Source organism: Nilaparvata lugens, chromosome 13 (genome assembly GCF_014356525.2).
Source record: "Nilaparvata lugens isolate BPH chromosome 13, ASM1435652v1, whole genome shotgun sequence".
Taxonomy (NCBI): domain Eukaryota; kingdom Metazoa; phylum Arthropoda; class Insecta; order Hemiptera; family Delphacidae; genus Nilaparvata; species Nilaparvata lugens.
The window spans coordinates 28,955,289-28,976,989 of NC_052516.1; the positions used below are offsets into that span (position 1 = coordinate 28,955,289).

A 21,701-nucleotide genomic window follows, 5' to 3' on the forward strand; every position below is an offset into this window, starting at 1 on the left:
AAAGGAGGATGTAAAGGAGAACAAAGAGATGGGTTAAAAGAGGAGGAGGAGATGAAAACAAGGAAGAAGGAGAGAAGAGGAAGAAGAATAAGAAAAGTATATTGGTGAAGACGGAGAAGAATGAGAACAAAATGAAGAAGGGGGAAAGAACGAGAATGTAAAGTGAAAGGAGGAAGAGTAGGAGTAGTTGGAGTAGATGAAAGAGATAAATTAGGAGATGAGGGAGATAAGAAGAGGAGAAAGAAAAATAATAAATAGAAGAGGTGGGGGGGACAAGAAGAAAATTAGGAAACAAGGAAGAAGAAGAGGAAGAGGAAGAAGAAAAAGAAGAAGAAGAGAAAGAAGAAGAAGACGAAGATGGTGTGAACTACCAGCTATCACATATTCTTTAACTGTTGAGCCAAATAACATCCGGAGGTATGTTGAGATTCATTTAAAAATGTCAGAATTTGTTATAAATAACCACACTCCACACTACTTCCCATTCAACCACTACATCCGTAAACAAAGTCATAGTGCCAGACAGGTGGTTGATAGTAAAGTCAGCAAAGGTAGGGCTCATACACCAATAAAAACACTAGCTGATATAGATCAGCTGAAATCAAAAAATGTTTATTGGTGTAGAAGCCCTACCTATGCTGACGTCACCAGAATGCACTATGGCTTTGTTTACAGAGGTTACAAAGGATTACAGAGGTTACAGAGGATTACAGAGGTTACAGAAAGGTTACAGAGGATTGGATTTTAACCAATGCTACGTAAGTAAGAAGTGAGAAGTGAATCTGGCTTTACTCTGAGTAAAAGCATAGAGAAAAGATAGCATAAGAAGATATTGGACTCAAACTTTAAGCGGTGAAAACATAACCATCTTTTGGAAATTTCACTATTTATGAATTTTGAAAGTCGAGCAGTTATGGGCTAGGCCTATGGCTCTCGCCCAGTAATGTCTATAGATTAGGTGCCGGTTGCGCAAAGGCGGTTGAATTTTATTCGTGATTAATTTAATGAGAACCAATCAATCATAAAAGCCTAATTTTCGAAAAACCTTCTCTGATTTTCTTGTGATTCAATTCATGGATAAATGAATGAATAATCATGAAATTCATGAGCCAAAGTTAGCGTTGCAAATGATAAAATCAAGGCATAAACATCTATATAATTATAATAAAAGAGAGTAGGGTTGTGTTTGTTCGTTTGTTCGCATCACAACATGTCAACTTGTGGATTGCATATCGAAAAACAGGAATGATTCAGATATCCAAATTTTGCACATAGATTCTAGAAGTATCAATATCGTGCACCTCGAAGCTCAAATTCCAATTTTCCTTCTAGATTTTTCAGAATAATTAATGTTAAAATTTGATTCATGGGACATGAATACATACCATGTCCATATGTTAATATTGAACTCTAATCTAGAGAGACTACTTCTCTAATCTAGAGAGAGATGGTTAAAATTGACAACTAAATTAATAACCAGTCCATTTTTTCAGGTTGGAATTAAGTTGAGGAAGGTTTCTAAATAAGATTTGAATTCTGTCACTTTATTAGGATAGCATCAAGTTGAAGAGCTTATCCATACTATAATAAAGGAAAGAACTGGCTCATAAAAATACGGGATAGGGTAATTATGTTTGACGCATCATCACGTCCGAACTACTGGACTGATTAACTTGAAATTTTGCAAATTATACATTCTTAATTAACCGAGGATGGTTCCAGGCCTATTTCAAACTCTTTAAGATTCCACTTGGTCAAGTTTTCAGTTTGTCAAGTTTTAAAATAGACCCTTGCGGAGCACGGGTTACCTGCTAGTTGATAATATTATAGGGAGATTTACTTCCTTCAGTTCTCCTCGTAGATAATATCCACTTCCTCCATTCAATCGATGATGACAGTTCTAAGTGAATCCCGAATGTTTTTGACAGCATAAAGTTGCCAGTGTGCGGGAGTGAAAGAGTGAGGAACTAGTAGTTACAGTAACTATATAGCTATATATCTCTAATTTATAGCAGGAGTCAAGAGAGTGCTGCCGCCCAGCGGAAGTTTTCGGAAGCTCTGCTAGTAGCTACCGTCTTGATCGTTATCAAAGCTTTTTCATGTTCAATCCCGTGAATCGGACTCACATCCAGTCCAGTAATAAAACGATCGTCAACATGAAAAACACGGGTAATTCACAACTTACAACGGGTTAGATTCTCATTTACACGTGAACTAGAAACCGTTCGTCGCGTTATTCCATTCTAAACCACTGTTACAAAACCGATAGATCCAATAATATACAGTTCAGCGAAAATAATGTTATGACAGGGTTCAGGTCCAGTGCTTTAGCGGATCAGTGCTAAGTTATTAGTATGACAGTGTTACTTTTTCGAATTTGTTGATGTTTTTCAGTGGACAGTGTGGATAATCTACTAGAAAGGTGAGTTGTGTTCTTTATTTCAATCGTTATAACCTAGCAAAATCATACAAAATAACCCAGACACCCAAATAGTTACTAGACAATAAATTATTCATTGAAAATATCCGGGGGGACAGATTCTTTACTGGATTCCTGAGAGAGATTTGCATTGCTACACGCGATTAATGAATATTATAGCTTCTAATGTTGTAGCTTATAACATTCCTCTCGTTTCAAGGCTTGTAAATTTTTTCTCTGTGGTAATGAAAGCTTTGTTTTATTTTTACATAAACATACATATCATAGAGCTTGTTGGAAAGCACTATTATAGAGAAAACTCTGCTGATTTCGCGTTTTGTGGGACGCGCGTAGCGTCGCCAGTGAGTTTCTATCTGTTACCATAACCTCTTTATTGATTACTACTAGCCAGCGTTCCTTCACTCCAATTCAGCAACCATTTTACTACTACTCGCACTTCCATAACCCCTCTCACTTTCTCCAGCTCACATTTTCATTCCTCCTCCTTTTTCAGCTTTTTCTAGTTTTGGCTGACTGAGCATTTCACCAAAAAAATGTAGCAATGCGTATTCTGAATTAAATATTAGTTTGGACTGGGATTTTGAACTGGCCTAGTTTTCAGCACAGGTCACCAGGTTGAAAGTAGGTCATGACTTCGGGGGATAGTGATAATTTGGTTATCTAGTTTGATAATTGATTATTGTTGAACGGAGGACAACTTTGGTGCAGTCAAAAACCGTTGAAAATTATGTCAATTTAATCACAATTGTAAGCACCCACAGATATTGATAGCTTTTCCATCAAAAACAGTGTAGAATCAAAATTGATCACGCTATAGTCTTGTAAAAATCGATAATCGGGCATCGAGAATCCTCTTCTGAACTGACCATTTTTTAATTATTGTGAATTTACTCAAAATTATGGTATTGAAAGTTCTATCAGACTAGCTCTTTAGAGAACTGTGAAGAATTTTATTCTCCATCATTCTCGATCATTTATTCTTCATCTCCAATCATTATTTATTATATAGCCCAATCATTGAAAACCATCATGAACCATTAATATTTATTTTAATTATTCTGGATTCTCTTATATTATAATTAGAATCTCTCAATAATTGAAAGCTCCATCAGACTGGCTCTTTCGGAGAACATGGAGAACTTTATCGATTTTTATGAGTTTGTGGAGGAAGCTACTCTTCCCTATTGTCAAAGGGAATATTGAGGATTCAGTTATTATGAATCTCTGAAGATTCATTCACAATTTATTGAGAGCTCCATGAGATCAGCTCTAATAGAAACTATAGAGTAGAATGAAGACTAATTTTTGAATTATTGTGAATATACATACAATTATTGAAAGCTTCAGCATACTATATTATTTTTAATCGGTCCTTGGAGAATCAATCATTATGAAATTACAAGCCGTGAATTGAATGTTTTAACTATCTCATTATTCTTTCAACTGTTGAATATTCTATAATTGGGCTTTTGGAATCAAATATTATGAAATCAGAAGCCGTGAATTTAATATTTTTACTATCTCATTACTCTTTCAACTGTTGAATATTCTATAATTTGGCTTTTGGAATAAAATATTATGAAATCAGAAGCCGTGAATTTAATATTTTTACTATCTCATTATTCTTTCAACTGTTGAATATTCTATAATTGGCTTTTGGAATCAAATATTATGAAATCAGAAGCCGTGAATTTAATATTTTTACTATCTCATTACTCTTTCAACTGTTGAATATTCTATAATTTGGCTTTTGAAGATAGTTGGGTGAAGCGATTGTCTCCATGGTCGTTATATTAGTTCAAAGACATTTGCTACTCAAGTTGGACGGGTGACCGCTTGAGGAGCCTTTCCTACTAAATATAATTTTTGGGTTTATGGATGGGTTCATGGTGGTTCGGAACCCATCTAAAGCTGTGAGTCACTTATCTATGATAATTAAAATCATCACTATTCCTCCCCTTACTTACGCACAAGCCTGGAAATTTTGAGGGAATCACCCTCTGAGAGAAGAAAAATTAACGAAAATAGTGGTTATTATAGTCTAGCTGTATAAAAAACAAGGGTGATTTCAACTAGCAATCCATAGCAAATAAATTGGTTCATTCCAATATCTCATACATATTTCAATATCTCCAATAAGCCTGGAAATTTTGAGGGAATCACCCTCTGAGAGAAGAAAAATTAACGAAAATAGTGGTTATTATAGTCTAGCTGTATAAAAAACAAGGGTGATTTCAACTAGCAATCCATAGCAAATAAATTGGTTCATTCCAATATCTCATACATATTTCAATATCTCCAATAATTTTTATTTTTTAGTTCGATAGATTCTAAGAATTCAATTCAATTCAATTCAATTCCTTTTAATAAATTTAACACTTTTATCAGAGATATTGTGGAACTTCTCCATATTAAGATAAAGAAAGGAAAAAAAGGTGTTGTCGAATTCCACTATTCCACTACTATTCCAAAACTGGTTTTGGTGAATAAAAATGTTATAGTGGAATTCGACAACATCTTTTTTTCCTTTCTTTATCTCAATTCCTTTTATTTGCCATCAATACAATTTACAATAAATTATTCAAGAAATTCATAGAAATAAAAATAAAACATAGCTTACAATCAAAACAAAAATTATAAATTAAATATATTTAAATCAAAATCTATTCATTAAAATTAGACGAAAATCGTTGTGCTATAAAAATCTCTCATGACTAATTCAATTATTGTGAATTGCAATTTAATAGCTCCAACATGTCATCATTTTTCTTATATTTAATTTCCAATTTGAAATCCGTTTAATAGTCAAATCTTTGACTGTCCTTTGAATCCAACGATTTTCAAAATCCCATCTTTACACTGAGACACTATGATAATATTAATAGTGTCTCACCCTATAGTGTCCTATAATAGTGGCTGCCTATCTACATGAGTTGGCGGCTTCTGAATATATATACATTCTTGGAAATATCTTCTCAATTTCTGGAAAAAAATAGTCAAAAACATACTTTCCATTATCTCATTTTTTATAGATAAAAAGAGACAAATACGATTATATTTGTTATATTGGTTTACAGTATTTAGACCAAAATATTTAAGCTTATACACTAAATCTGAAAAGAAAACTATAGCTGAGAATTGAACTGAAGAATTATAGATGAATAAAACGATGAAATGCAATAATAGAAATTTCGATAGTATAAAACTGCTTTGTATGTACGTACATAGATAGATGGATTTTGAACAGATAACCGTCCATTACTGGAGAAGGGTACCCAAAAATATCCTATCCATTTTATTAACACTTCACTGAAAGATACCGCGATAGGAAACGAGAGAGATTGATTGATTGATTGATTGCCTTCATTAAGGGTGGATTCAGATTTTGATTCGGAGAGAGAGAGAGATTAGATCGGATCATGTAAGATGATTCTGCTTTTACTTTAATTTACAATTATTAATGACAATGGAGCTAATTATTCAATGAGTCTCACAGAGTATAAAAAACTAATCAATGGGAATAAAGATTGAATGCAATTAGAATAACGATAGTATAATATTGTGATGTAACTTCATAAATCGACGGTGTTTCAACAAATAATTGTCGATTCTCTAAAAAGGATATAAAAAATCCTTTCCAATAACACACGACTGGAGAAAGAGAGTGAGAGAGAAAGAGCGAGAGAGAGATTAGATAAGATTAGATTCCTTTATTTATGTATGTTACAATATTTACTGGCTTATACACTGATTTACATTAATTGACGATAATGCTAGTTATTCAACGAATTTCACAAATTATAAATAATACTAATCAATGACAATAAAGATAGAATGAAATTAGAATAATGATAATATAATGTGATGTAACTTCATAAATCGGCGGTGTTTCAACAGAAAATTGTCGATTCTCCAAGAAGGATATAAAATCCCTCTCTATAATTTTAGAGAGAGAGAAAGAGATTGATTGATTGAGTACTCGATTTATGTAGATTACAATATATACTGGCTTATACACTTATATACAATAGCTTACAATACAGCAAAATTATAGATGAATTTACATAATATAGACTAAGAAAATAATTATTGAACTGTATATGATATGAGAAAGCAATTTTGTAATATAATAACTGTAGATAATTATATTGTTATGCATCTACATAAATTGGCGGAGATTTGGACATATCAATGTCCATTCTTCGGAAAGAATATTAAAAATATCCTCCCCACTAACTTTCTACCAGAGAGTAAGAGAGGAAGAGAGATAGTTAGAGAGAGAGTGTGTGTGAGAGAGAGAGAAAGAGAGAGTAAAAGAGATGAGAAGCAGTTCAATAAAACACTTGGCTCGGTGGTGAGTGAACCCCTATACGCAATTCTGGCATTATTCCAATATCGGAAATCTATTCTCCCCTTTAATTCTATGGTCGCAAGGCTAAAAGAGACTGCTCCAAACCGATAATACGTTACATTTATTTTATTAGGACACTACATATTTCATCTCCCCACTATTATATTTCCAAACACTTGTTTATTCTTTCATAGGATTCTGAAATTATTTGCAGTACACAACGAAGAGTATAAAATTAAATATCGGGGCACCGAGCTCCGCTATGGAGTACAAAAGCATATAAAATTTATTACGAAAGAAGAAATTATAATATATTTTCCTACAGTTACGTTGAAAAGTGGCCATTGCTGCACTGATTACAGAACGCAAAGAATCACTTTTCCGCTCTAGTGCGGGAAAAATTTTTCTGCACTCCAGATTTGCAACATGGCAACGCAAAATACTTAGTAGGTTATATGGAGCAACAGTGCAGCAAAATCAAAATGAAGTTGGTAACAGTGACTGCTGTGGCTGCTATAGTGAGCAGAGGTGCAACCAAGCACAACGCGCTAATTATTATTCATTATATATTATAACCAAGGACAACATTTTTATTCAATTTGACAATAAATTAAGGTTTTTATCAATAATAAAATTACACAGAAAAACATTTGATGCATTTCAGGCAATTTTACCCATAATTACCCACTTTTCATATTCAATGGTAACTGTAGGAAAAACTTAATGTGAAATACGTGCGCAAAGTTCCTCTGCTGCACTCAAGAAACCATTCCGCCCTCGCCTACGGCTCGGGCGTAAACGTTTCTTTCGGTGCAGCAAACTGTCACTTTGCGCACTAGTTGCACAAATAACTATTATAGTTCATACAGAAAGGTTCTATCCAATCACAGTGGATTGAGATTAATTCCCAGAGAAATGCAAAAATTTCTCTCACAAAAGCATGTTAAATTTTAATCCAAATCAGAGAAGACTATTTCAAAAAGATAGCTTATCAGATTGGTTCTACTGGAATTATTCAGGATTAAAATTTAACCGGCTCTTGTACAACCGGCACTGATTGAATGATTACAAAAGTTCAACAGCTGAGTCCTAATTTTGTCTCAGTTCCACACACATGTACTCGCTCACTCACTTCCATCATCAACAGACGACAAAATTTCCAGCTGTTTTTCCAAGGACGTATTTATCCTTTTAATGTCCTTCAGCGAGTTATCACAGGGTTGAAACCTAGTGCAATCGAATTTTTATATCATAAACCTACTTTATTCCAAATTTATTGAGAGTCGTTAGAGCCGATTTCGAGATCCGTTAACATACAGATATAAAAACATATAAACATCTAAACATATAAAAAGAAATTGCTCGTTTAATAGTATAGGATATTTTCACTATTACCTCAAAATGTTCAATAGGGATTGAAATTGATTGAAAAACCACCATTTGAATCCGCTATTAAATTTGGAATGAACTGACGTTCTGGTTTTGTTTTCCTGTTTTCAGTTGTGCTTTACTATTATATTATCTCTAACAGTAATTATTATTTTATGAGAATCAGTAATGATTTGAAATTCACTGAGTGTATGTTTTGAGTGTATTTCTTAGTCTCTGCGCTCAGTTTATTTCGAACTTGCAGGGACTTTCAGTTTGATAGATTTATATTTCATGATATTCCATTTTTTATTTTATATTGTATTTCACTTTTTTTCTACAATTTTTTTCTGTAATTATGTTTCTGGGAAAAATAAAAATTTGATTTGATTTGAGTGATTGAGTGAAACTTGAATTTTTGAATGGAGATTGGAATTGGTTGCAAAACAACCATTTCAATTCTCTATTCAAATCGGAATGAATTGACGTTCTGGTTTTGTTTTCAATTGTGCTGACTTGTTTACTGAATGAACGGTTATTTCAACTGAATAATTAAAGTTTTCTTTTGTTCTGAATGTTCTATTCAGAGAGTTGATGAGTTACTGTTGATTAATATTTGGTGAATTCGATTGTGATAGAGCTGTTCTCCAGGATACGTGACCAAAAAGATTCAGAACTTTTTTCGCAAAGGTCATTTTTTGGACTCGAGTCCTTTTTGCATCAAATAGTACAATATTGATCCTTTGTACATGAGGTGTTGTGATAATTTGGAGAAGATGTGGGAAAAGAAGATGGTAGTAAATGGAATAGGTAGAGAATTGGAAGTTGATGAGTTTATCCAATTCCATATTATATGGAATAAGTACGCCACAGCCAGACATTGCACATGGAAAATTATTAATTCCATTGATTATTAAACTATTTGACTTTTTAGACGATCATAATTTCAGTACATTACTTCAGGTTGAATAATAAAATCAGAGATTAACGTTTCTGGTTTGGGTAGTAACCAATCCCATGTCAGAATGGGTTGGATTGACTGGGAATTGGGGGATATTAATTCAGAAGCCGAAATCTTGGTGGATAGGCCAAATACTCGAAGATAGAATTTTGAAAGAAAAATATAAGCATTCAATAAAAATAGATTAAGGTGACAATGCTACAGTGACGAGAGGAAAATGACTGTGGATGATAAGGAATTGTAGATGGAGCAGACGATATAGATGGGGTTGATGATAATGGGGAGAAAGAGGTAGAGGAGGAGGAGGAGTGGAAGAAGAAGGATGAGGATGAGAAAGATTTGTAGACAGAGGAGAATATGTGGTAGGGGTGGAAGAGGTGGAGAGATGTTGGGAAGAGGAGTTGAAAAGGAGGTGGTGGAAAAGGAGGAGAAGGAATAGGAGGAGGAGGAGGATGAGGATGAAAAGAGGAATGAGAAGGAGGATGAGAAGAAGAAGGAATTGTAGACTGAGGAGAAGTTGTGGGTGATGTAGATGAGGAGGAGGAGAAGGTGGAGGAGGAGGAGGAGGAGGAGGAGGAGAAGGAGAAGGAGAATGAGAAGAAGAAGAAATTGTAGACCGAGGAGAAGTTGTGGGAGATGTAGAGGAGAAGGAGGAGGAGGATTAGGATGAGTATGATGATGAGGATGAGGAGTAGGATGAAAAGAATGAGAAGGATGGATGAGAAGGAGAATGAGAAGAAGGAGGAATTGTAGACTGAGGAGAAGTTGTGGGAGATGTAGATGAGGAGGAGAAGGAATAGGAGGAGGTGGAGGGGTGGAAATGGAAGAGAAGCAGAAGGAGAAGGGGATAGGAGTGGAGGAGGAGCAGAAGGAGATGAGAAAGAGAAGGTAGATGGGGATGAGGAGGAGAAGGAGGAGGAGGAGGAGGATGATGATGAAAAGAAGAATAGGAAGGAGGATGAGGATGAGGAGTAGGATGAAAAGAATGAGAAGGATGGATGAGAAGGAGAATGAGAAGAAGAAGGAATTGTAGACTGAGGAGAAGTTGTGGGAGATGTAGATGAGGATGAGTATGAGGATGAGGATGAGGAGTAGGATAAAAAGAAGAATAAGAAGAAGAATGACAAGGAGGAGGAATTGTAGACTGAGGAGAAGTTGTGCGAGATGTAGAGGAGGAGGAGGAGAAGGAGTAGGAAGAGGAAGAGGGGTGGAAATGGAAGAGAAGCAGAAGGAGAAGGAGATGGAAGTGGGGGGGGAGCAGAAGGAGATGTGAAAGAGAAGGAGGAGGGGGATGAGGAGGAGAAACTGAAGAAAACCAGATGCAGAAAACCATTTCCATCCATATGCATACCCTGACAGTGTAGAAGTTACTATCTCGCCAAGTAAAGTAGCTGTTTTGAAGCAATTCAATTTCTGTGAACAGGACTCTCAACTGAGTGCAAACAATATGTTGGCGGTGTAATACAATTTCCACTTGCCGAGAGGAAGCTCTCGCCTGAAAACATGAAGAAAACTGCTAGCGGAGAGGAAGCTCACCTCTGAGCTCAAACTCCATGTTAACGCGAAGAATTTCAATATAAACCCGGTTTAGTGGCATAACTATGTGACATGCTGCTGAATTCTGCACAGTCTGCTGGGTTGAATCTTTATCACTGTGAGGAAGTTTGAAGGAGCGAATTTCTCGGAATTTCTGACTTCTTCCTCTATCCTCTTTTTATTCGTTCTTCTCTCCTCTCTATTTAGAGGGAGTAAAAATTGTAAAGGAGAGTCCTTGACACTATTTACCCAATTTCTCATTGTCATTCTTTTATTAGTAATCTTTCCTCTTCTATTTTGTGTGGACTACGGTACTAAGAGCAAGGAATAATATTAAAAAGTGGATAATTTCTTGCTCTTTTTCTCATTTCTATCCGTTTGTAGATGATTTTTCCTCCTCTATTGCTAATACTTACATGAAGAAAAGAAATACTCTGAACAATATATTTTTCCTACAGTTACGTTGAAAAGTGGCCATTCCCGCACTGATTACAGGACGCAAAGAATCACTTTTCCGCTCTAGTGCGGCAAAAATTTTTTCTGCACTCCAGATTTGCAACATGGGAACACAAAATAGTTAGTAGGTTATATGGAGCACCAGTGCAGCAAAATCAAAATTAAGTTGGTAACTGTGACTGTGGTGCACGTTATAAGAATATTGAGGTGGTGGATGACAGCCACAGCACAGCCGCCCCTTCATTCAAACACTACTAGATTATTATGTAGTACGAGATACAGTCTTGAAATGTTTTTAGAGGAGACCGAATGCTTCTCAAATCGAGTCCTGATTGGTGATACGAATATTGATATCTTGGAAAATCGTTTAGGTCTAGCTGGGCATAGGTATATGGATGTATTGAATGGATATGGGTTTATAAGTTATCTTTATGGAGGTACTAGAATCGGTGACGTATCTGAAACATGTAACTTATTGACCATTTTTTTCTAAAAAGTCGGTATTTTAGGCTTTATCCAGCTATTTTTAATTGTTCGATTACTGACCATGAAGCAATAATGGGTACTATTAGTGAGACTAAGAATCAAATATGTGAAAATAAAAATACTGCTGTTGATGATATACAAATCATACAAGAAAAAATTGATTTAAATAATTTTAAGATTAGAATTGAAAACGAATCGTGGGGGGAAACTATGTCCTAAAACAGTGCTAAAAAAGCCTTTACAATTTTCTTTGATACTATCATAAAACATTTTACATTATCAAAAAAAGTTTGTCATAGGGTTAGCAGTAGACAAACCCGACTTAAACCCTGGATAACATCAAGTTTAGTTATATCTATAAGGACAAGAACAAAATGACTATAAAAGCTAGAAGACAGCCGTTCAATGATGCACTTGCCAACAAATTAAAAAATTATAATACTATTTTAAAGAGAATTTTGCGCGTGGTAAAGGAGACTTATTTCAAAAACAAATTTATTAACTGCAAACATAATATCAAGAAGACCTGGGAAACAATAAATGAAGCATCGGATTCTACTAAACAAAAGAAAAATATATCTTCTGATATACAAGGCATTGATAAACGAGTAATAAAGTCAGACAAAAAGAAAGAGATAGCAGATGAATTCAATAAATATTTCACTACAATCGGTAAAGAGATTACAAATAGGAATCTAAAGAACTTAAATCAAGACAAAACATACAGGTATAGAGTAATTCCAGGAAATTGTAATTCATTCTTTTTTACACCAGTCTCAGAAGAAGAAGTTATTAATACTATTTTTAGTCTGAAAAGAAGGGTAACTTCTGGCCCTGATGGAGTATATGCAAATTGCCTCATTCAAAATGCATATAATATTTCTAAACGTCTTGAGCATATAATTAATCTATGTTTTCAACAGGGCTACTTCCCTGACGAAATGAAACGGGCTATAGTCATTCCATTACATAAAGGTAAGGAGAAATCCAGTTTGGATAATTATCGTCCCATTTTCCTCTTATCTAGTATTAGTAAAATTATAGAAAAATGTGTAAAGTTGAGACTAATATCCTACTTAAATAAATATAAAATCTTAAATAGTTCGCAATTGGGTTTTCAAAGTGGCCTTAATACTTCTGATGCAATATTTAGAGTGAGTAGAGAAGTTATAAATCATTTAGATAGAGGAAAAAAGTGCTTGGGAATCTTTCTGGACTTCCAAAAGGCTTTCGACACAGTGGACCATGAACTCTTGCTAAATAAAATGGAATTATCGGTTTTAGAGGCATAGTTTTGAAATTGTTTAGGTCGTAATTAAACTTAAGGTCACAAGCCGTAAAAATTGATGATACAATTAGCAACGATAGGAGAGTTGAAGCTGGGATTCCACAAGGAACAGTGCTTGGCCCAATTCTATTCCTAATTTATATTAATGATTTATTAAATATTGATCTAGACTGTGGCTCTCTCTACTCATTTGCGGATGACACTGTAGCTCTGTTTCATGGAAATTCATGGATGGAAACATTTGAGAAAGCAAATAGTGGTATAGCAAAGATAAAAAATTGGTGTGACCACAATAAATTATGTATAAATAAAGATAAAACAGTGGTTCTACCCTTTTACCTCACAATGGCTGGTAAGCCCTCTGAGGAGTACCAACTTAAAATTATTATTCATAAACCTGACTAGCCTAACCTAACCAGTCTTATTGCCAGTGTGTTCCTCTCTTTGTTCATGCTTCTGTAAAATACCTAGGCATCATGATAGATTCTCGACTAAGGTGGGAGCCACATATTTCTTATGTTTGTAAATAGATTAAGGAAAACATTTTATAAGTTTGTTCAATTGAGAAATATTCTTCCATTGTACCAGTTGAGGATGGTATTCCTTGCCCTAATCTCTTCTGTAATTGAATACGGCATTGTTGGATGGGAGGTTGTGGATCTTCCATCTTACAACCCCTTATTTTGCAGTATAAGAAAATTGTAAAAATATGTCTGAATAGACCAATTAGATATCCCACTAACCTAATCTATAAAGAATTCAAATCTCTAAGCCCTGAGGATTTATATAAATTGAACTTATTAAAATATGTATTTGAACGGCCATTAGATTTTCCAGTGACTCCTGAACATGGATATACAACTCGTGGTCAAGCCAGAGAAACTATATGAGCCGAGATGTGTAACTGCATCTGCGGCTGGTCATGCAGCCTTTCAGGGTCCTCGTTTATTTAATGTTTTACCTTTCGATATTTCTAGAGAGTCCTCCTTATCGATTTCCTGTAGAAGGTTAAGACTGTATTTATCGGCTTCATAAATTGTTTCGTTTCGTTTTGTTTCATTGAAATATGTTCAACTTTATTCTGTAAACTAGGCTATATAAACTAAGCATTGTAATCAATTTGTTTCTTTTTGTGGAAGATGTGTATTTTTGTTCAGATTGCTTAATGGCATAATGTTGAATCGTTTTTCTTATATATTTTCTGTAATTCATAAGACGAACCACTCCGCGACGCAGGCCTAGCCTAATGAGGAGTGCACTTGATATTTTTTATGTTTTATGCTTTGTAAAATTGTACAATGAAGTGAATAAAAGTTATTATTATTATTATTCAATTTTAAATAAATTAAGGTTTTTATTAATAATAAAATTACACCGAAAAACATTTGATGCATTTCAGGGAATTTTACCCATAATTACCCACTTTTCATATTCAATGGTAACTGTAGGAAAAATTTAATGTGAAATACGTGCGCAAAGTTCCTCTGCTGCACTCAACAAACCATTCCGCCCTCGCCTACGGCTCAGGCGTAAACGTTTCTTTCGGTGCAGCAAATTGTCACTTTGCGCACTAGTTGCACAAATAACTATTTCCATTTTCATTTTCTTCCTTTTACTCTGTCATTTTCCAAGTCTTAATATATTGCACTCTTTCTATCTCTTGCTATTCTAATTTCATATTATTTCTTAGAAGAGATTTTCTCTACAATATTCGTGCTATTTTCTTCCTTCCACTCTGTCATCCTCCAAGTTGAAGTATTTCACTTTAGTATCTCTTGCTATTGTGAATTCAACAAGAATTTCTAAGCAGTGTTTCTCTGTGTTAATTCCACTAGTTCAGTTTCCTACTACAGTTCTATCCACATGCTATTACTATATTTCAGTAATATTATATTACGATTATTTCCAATACTGTAAGGAAAGTAACTTATTGGAAGGAATACAAATATCTCATATTCGTACTAGCTTGCTAGTTTCCCTTTTATTTTTCCCCATTGATCCCTTATACGTTGCTAAATGCGGATAATAGAATGCAGTAGAAAGTTTTATTTTTGCGCACAACAGTTTACAATAAAATGGAAGTAGTATAAAAATTTCCCATTAAATCAAAGGTGAAGGTCAAGGTCACCAAACCTTACCAATCTATTTGAACCTAACCTAAACCTAGGTCAAGGTCAAGGGTCAAGGTCAAATACACATTGTAATCTCATTTGTTATCACATTGATATGAAAGATGAAAAAGGAGATGAGGATAAATTCTAGATAGAATAGAATATTTTAGCATTGCTATACTTTTAATTTTTCATCTTCTTCATGATCTTTCTCTAAATTCCGATCAAATAATTCTGATTGTAATTCTAATTCCATCAAGTGAACTTTATGATTGATCATCAATGAATTTCCATATCTTTTATTCCTTTTCCTTGTTATCTAATGCTGGCATCTTTCATAGCCTTGTCATTGAGGGAACTATTCTCAGTTGGGAAATGTCAGAATTTTTGTTGGCAAATGTCAGAATTTTAGGTTGAAAATTCAACTTCTCGATTAACGGGACCTTTTCGCAAAGGGACTCTCCACCAACAAAAGCCCTACAAATTCACTTTACACCACTAACTAACAACTTAATTTATGAATCCTGAACATCCTTTTCCTGAACACTTACATTCAGAACGAAATTTACATTAAATTAAAAAAAAATTATGTTTTTCAGGTTTGACAGTGACGATGAAGTGGCCACAATGAGTGACGGTGTGCCTTGGTGGTTAGGGTGAGGCGGGTGGGGGAGCGGGGGAAGAGAAGTAGTAGGAGGAGTAGGTAGAGGAGGAGGTGGAGTCGAGAGGGAGAAGAGGAGAAGAGAAGGAGGTCTGGATGCGCCCCGACTCTGGTTGGCGTGGCCTCCTCTCCGGTGAAGACGCTGCTATGCTCTGCTGTGGACGCAAAAAGGTCAGTGCTTCCATGTTTCACGGCCGTAGATGAGTATTGGTTCAAAAATACAAATCACTATTTCACAATTTGGGTGTGAGTGAGGAACAAGTTTGGTACATAAGTCGCATACAGATTGGACATCACTGATAATATTCATAGTAAATATATGATACATAGGGGTATTATATGATTTGTGTTTTTATATTGTATAAATAGGTAAGATAAAACTTAACTAAGAATACGAAAATAAACTTGAATCACCAATGTTTTGACATTGCAAAAAGCTCATGGTAGCCACGTTTAATCTAGCACCATAAATCACAAAGACAGTGTGGGCCCATAACTGGAGTCAAATTTTCCAAATAGGAATGTAAATGTGATAATTATTCATCTCATGAGAATTTCATACAGATTAATCATCATTGATAATATTGATATTAATACAACATTTGAAAAAACTATCAAAGAAGATCAATGCTTGTTGATTGTTGGTACGTGAAGACTTAAAATCTTGATATGCAATATGGTGTTTGTTAATAGTAGAGATTGATTAGTACGATAATAATTTGGAATTGGAACAGAGACATCGCAACAAACATGTTTCTGAGCTGTAGACCACTGATTAGAAGTCAAGATTCTATGGTGATTCGAGGTAGGATACAAATGTGGCAAAAATCACGACTATCTTACGGACTAAATATTATTAATATTGGTTCTATTCATACCCAAGAAAGATTCTCACTCTGAACTTGTGGATTACACAAGATTTGAGCATTCCAGATATTCTTTTAACTTGGAGGTACCAAAATTCACGCTTCAAATATCTCGGCCTCAAACATCTCCTCTTTCATCCACTGCTCTTTCAAGTGTCATGCACCATCGGATCTCAACCATAGAATAAACTTATGAGAATGTAATACTTGTGTATGGTTTCTCTATAGTTTCTCGCTCATCTAGGAATACATGAAAATATGGTCGCATTTATGGTCCCATTCCGAGTTATAGATCAAATGGTGATTACGCATGGAACCCATATCATCTAACTTCAACTCTAATATTTAGGTTTACATCAAGAAATGGCCACAATTTTCATATCACTGTGTGTTCACACAGTGATAACGTGCCGGTCTTATAATCAATAGAACCCGAGTTCGAATATCGACCGGGGCCAAAAGTTTTTGACCGCAGCTAAATCACATAGATACGGCCACCCCGTCTTTCGGAGGAGACGATAAGCCGTCGGTCCCGACCACCTAAAAAGTAGTCGTTATCTAATCAAATCTCTCACCATCCCTCTCACTCATTACCCACGCACAAGCCTAAGAGCTTATGTGGGTATCACCCTCAGTATTATTATTATTAAGTTTCAAACGGCAAATTATCTGTCTTTGTTAAAACGGATATGGTCATAGCCTACTATAGATAGATATTATCTAAAGTAAGCAATGATTATGGTACCATTCGGCCATAGTAGAGCAAGAGCAACATACAATATACAAGATAGAACAAGAAAATCAAAAATAGATATAGTCCTTTTCAAAATAGTAGGAAATTGAATTAGTATTTTCTCTCTAATTTTCTTTCATGCCCACTCCTTACTTCCTTTCAACCATTTGTTCATTGTCTCTCCTTCATTCCCTCTTTCCTATTTTATCTTTCTCTCCTTCTTTTTCACTTCCTCCCTCCATTCTGCCAATCAATCCAATCCGACTCTAACCATTCTCTTCTGTATCTTATTCCCAATTTTCCACCAATCAATCGAATTTCTTTTTTCTATCTTCAACTTTTCCGCTCAATCACACGCCTCTCATCCAATCATCCTCATCCATTCCCCTCTCCCTCTCTCGCATTTTCCGATCTGTCCTTCTGACATTTATTTGTTTCCATCCCTGCCAAGCCCTAAAGCCACTCCAACTTTTGAAGTTGTCAACTTGAAGACCTATTTGTGACGTCATCTTCACTGAAGTTAGGCAGGCCTTCTTCTGTTTGACTTTAGCAAGATCCATTTTATACTGTCAGCTTTGCTTATTGATAACATCGACGCTTCCCATACAACCAACGATGACAGATTTAAGTGAAGCTCACTAGTCGAGCAGTTTCAGCCAACTCAGCTATAAACTTTATCCAATATTCTTGCCTCTATTTGTGTTTCATCATTCGTCGTTTTCCAACTGCAAGCATCTTCCAAGTTTCCTTCTTTTTTCTCTTCTTTTGAATTTTGTTGGGATGGATTTAATACCATTTGTGTTAGTGACGAAAGAGCGAATCTCAAAATTACCATGAAATCTTGTTATAATTATATTTTTTATACTATCTCTTCACTATTATTAGAATGGAGTGATCCGTGGTCTAGTGGATAGAGTGCCTGCGTAGCAGCATAGAGATCCCGGGTTCAAACCCTCTCAATACCATGGTTTGGTTTTTTAACCAGATCACTCCCGTGTTATCGGATGGGCACGTTAAACTGTCGGTCCCGGCTGAAGTATGACAGTCGTAAGGCCCATTGACGGCTTAAATTATATATTCAGGCGGTGGGACCTTCCCGCAAGGGACTCCCCATCAACAAAAGCCATACGAATTTACTTTACTATTATTAGAATAATATAGATAATATAAATAATAGAGTTCGCTACTAGTTGATTTATTGGAAAAAGAGAATCAATCGATTCGAATAAAAATGATTGATTCGATTCATTAATAAAATTAAACAATTCAAAATGCTTCTAATCGTGCGAGTCCTAAGGCTGTGAAAAAGCTGAAAAACATTCCACTGCTGATATTTTTCAAAGACTTTCGAATTTAATACTATCAAGCTATCAAAAAAGGAAAGTTTTCTAAAAAAAGGGTTTTTCTGTCATCACTCTTTTAGATACGAGCGTATGAGCGCCTAAAGTTTATATTTTTGGGACAGATCATTTCTAATTCGGTAAAAGATAAATCCATGACATTTTGAGAATAGTTTCTCCATGGTATTGCTTATTGAATGGAATAAAAGTTCTTTGAAATATATTTTTTGGGAAAGTTATTCAATTTACTGAGAATGACCAAAAATAACTCGAATAGAAGTAAGTATTTCAGCCATTTTTGGTAAATTGAATAACTTTATCAAAAATTGATATTGTCAGGGAATTATGTTTTATTCAATCAAAGATTCCATGAGGAGTTTATTCTCGAAATTTCATTCATTCATCTCTTACGAATTTGAAATGATTTGTTCGAAAAATTTAAACTTAGACGCTCATGTTTCAAAAATAAATGATCGGAAAAAAAATTCTAGGGAAAACTTTCTAATTTTGATGGCTTGATAGTATACAAATCGGAAGAATTTGAAAATTCACCAGTAATAAGGTTTTTTTAGCCTGTTGCACAGCCCAAACGTAAGGGAGTTCTACCTTACCTGATAATTTATATTATAGGCTACTCGTATATTTGAGCTGTCAATGGATATCACGACTGTAAATTTATTTCAGTCGTGACCACCAAAAATAATCGTGTTCTTCTGAAAACACGGAAGATGACTGACTAAAAACTCAATTTTGATTAATATCAATTTATCATATCATATCATATCATACCCATCATATAGCTCATACACAATGTTACTCAAAACTGAAAAACTTTGAGTGATAACAACTTGGTTTTATATCTGCCTCTGTCTTATTAGTAGCGACACTTGAGTTCTAAAGCAAAAAATCTGGTGTGGTACACTCACACAGCTTTCCTTGCTCATTGAACTGTGAACCTCATTCTTAAACGAGAATAATTTAGAGGAATAACATAATGACGATTGGCGGCAACATATTTGAAACTACGATCAGACTACTAAGTATATATATTATGTGTAAATAATTGTTTTCAGAGTACATTTTCCTTTGTGTGAATTTATTGTGAAATTCGATGATTTTTTTTTTAATTCGTCAAAACAGCTGTTCTACAGATGAAAATCTCGACTATGTGTTTTTTTTATAAACTGCTCTACCTACCTACCTCATGCATGAGAAGGAGTTTACAAAGTCCATTTCTCAAGGATGGGGTGGACCCCATTAGTTTCCAAGGAAAAAGACTCATGCCAGTTGATAAATCTGATAAATAACTATACGGGTTATGAATTTGAAATAAATCAGTCTAGTCATTTTTGAGAAAATTGTGAAAAACATGTTTTTTAGTAATTATCCGCCATTTTTCTCAAGAATATTACGGAGCTCCTACAATTTTCCCAGAAATGAGACTCATGTTAGTTGAAAGGGCTTATGAGTAGCTATCCATAGTATAAATTTGAAGAAAATCGTTAGAGCCGTTTTCGAGAAAACCGTGAAAAACATGGTTTTTTAGTAATTATCCGCCATTTTTTCCGCCATCTTGAATTGAATTTTATTGAATTTCTTATTCGTCGGGTCCTCATGGTATAAGGACCCTAAGTTTAAAATTTCAAGTCAATTGGTTAATTAGGAATGGAGTTATAGTGTTCACAGACATACACCACACACAGACCAACACCCAAAAATCATGTTCTCACCTGACTCAGGGGACCTTGAAACGTATAGAAAACTTGAAATTGGGGTACCTTAATTTTTTTTGGAAAGCAATACTTTCCTTACCTATGGTAGTAGGGCAAGGAAAGTAATATGTTCTATGATAATATTACGAGAAAAATATGGATTGGAAGTACGATATTATTCATTTAGAATATTGGAATCCTTCGATTTCAGCTTCTTGATCTTGTCTCAAGGTGTATTTTCAATCATTAATGAATGAAAGGAGTCATTAATGAATGATTCTTCAACAACATACTAATGTATAAAGGTAAGGTAGCTGCTGTAATACATTACGGTTGGAAATGAGAGTTGTAAAGAGGTATAGTATTACTCATTCATAAATCTCAGAGCAGCATATTTCTTGTGAGACGGTGTATTCTATAGCAGTGATGGAGCTTTGATGGATGAAGGAAAAAGTGCATCTATAGATGAATGGTGTGAGCAAGTGGTGCAGGGGGGGGGAGTTAATGACGGTAAAAAATGAAGGAGTCTTCGTCGAAGAAAGAAAGAAAGAAAATGAGAAAGAGAAGTGAATGCCCGCGCAAAAAGGCTGATGGGCGAAATTTTGTCGTATTTTTTGCAAAATGGCGACTCAAGATATCGCGCTCGACTTCGTTTTTCTAGTAATTTGCAAATCTTCTTCTTTCTTCTTATTTCTCATCCTCATGTCAATCTTTTGAATGTTCTTCTTTCTCAAGAACTTCTTCTCAATTCTTTCATTTCTCACTTTCTTGTAAACAAACCTCTTTCATAATATTTTTGTACATCTTTTTTTCTTAATTTTTGTCCAAAGATATTTCACTATTTTTCTATTCATCCATCCTTTCATCCCCTTTCTCATATTCTCTCTGTTTACTAGTCTATTATTTTTTTACCTTCTTCTCTATATCTCATTGTAACATGCTTCTTGTTTGCCATTCCTTTTACCATCTTTTTTCTTTCCCTTCTGATCCACTTTATCAAATTTCCCAAAAATTCTCGACCTTTTTCTCATAAGCCTATTCCTTTTTTCCGCCTTCTTTATCTCTTCATTTTCTCCCGTCATTATTATTTTATTCTTTTAAGATCGATTGGGCCTTTTCAATTCTTTTCTTTCCATCAGTTTTCGTTTTTATTTCTGGCTCTTTTCTCTCTCATCATTTCTCAGCTTGCTCATTTCAATAATGTTTCTCTTCTTACACAATTCTCCACACATTTTTCTCTTCCTCTCTTTTCATTTATCTTCGCCATTCCTTCGTTGTCATTTATTATCACATAGCTCTTATTCTCCAAGAAGAATTTCATATTTTTCCAATTATAATGCTAAGCCTCCCTGAACTTTTTCTCCTCTCCCACCACACGCATCTCCTCACTAT

General features: G+C 34.7%; 1 protein-coding gene across 3 annotated transcripts in view; it reads left to right on the plus strand.

The window, feature by feature from the left end:
* The first annotated feature begins 2,100 nt into the window (after positions 1-2,100).
* Positions 2,101-21,701, plus strand: part of LOC111047732 (rho GTPase-activating protein 100F) — a 127,801-nt gene continuing 108,200 nt past the window's right edge. For all 3 annotated transcript variants that reach the window (XM_039440254.1, XM_039440256.1, XM_039440257.1), the window contains exons 1-2: positions 2,101-2,422; positions 15,597-15,829. In XM_039440254.1, the coding sequence (XP_039296188.1) occupies positions 15,755-15,829 (75 nt within the window). In that variant the 5' untranslated portion in view covers positions 2,101-2,422; positions 15,597-15,754. The remainder of the gene's footprint in view (positions 2,423-15,596; positions 15,830-21,701) is intronic.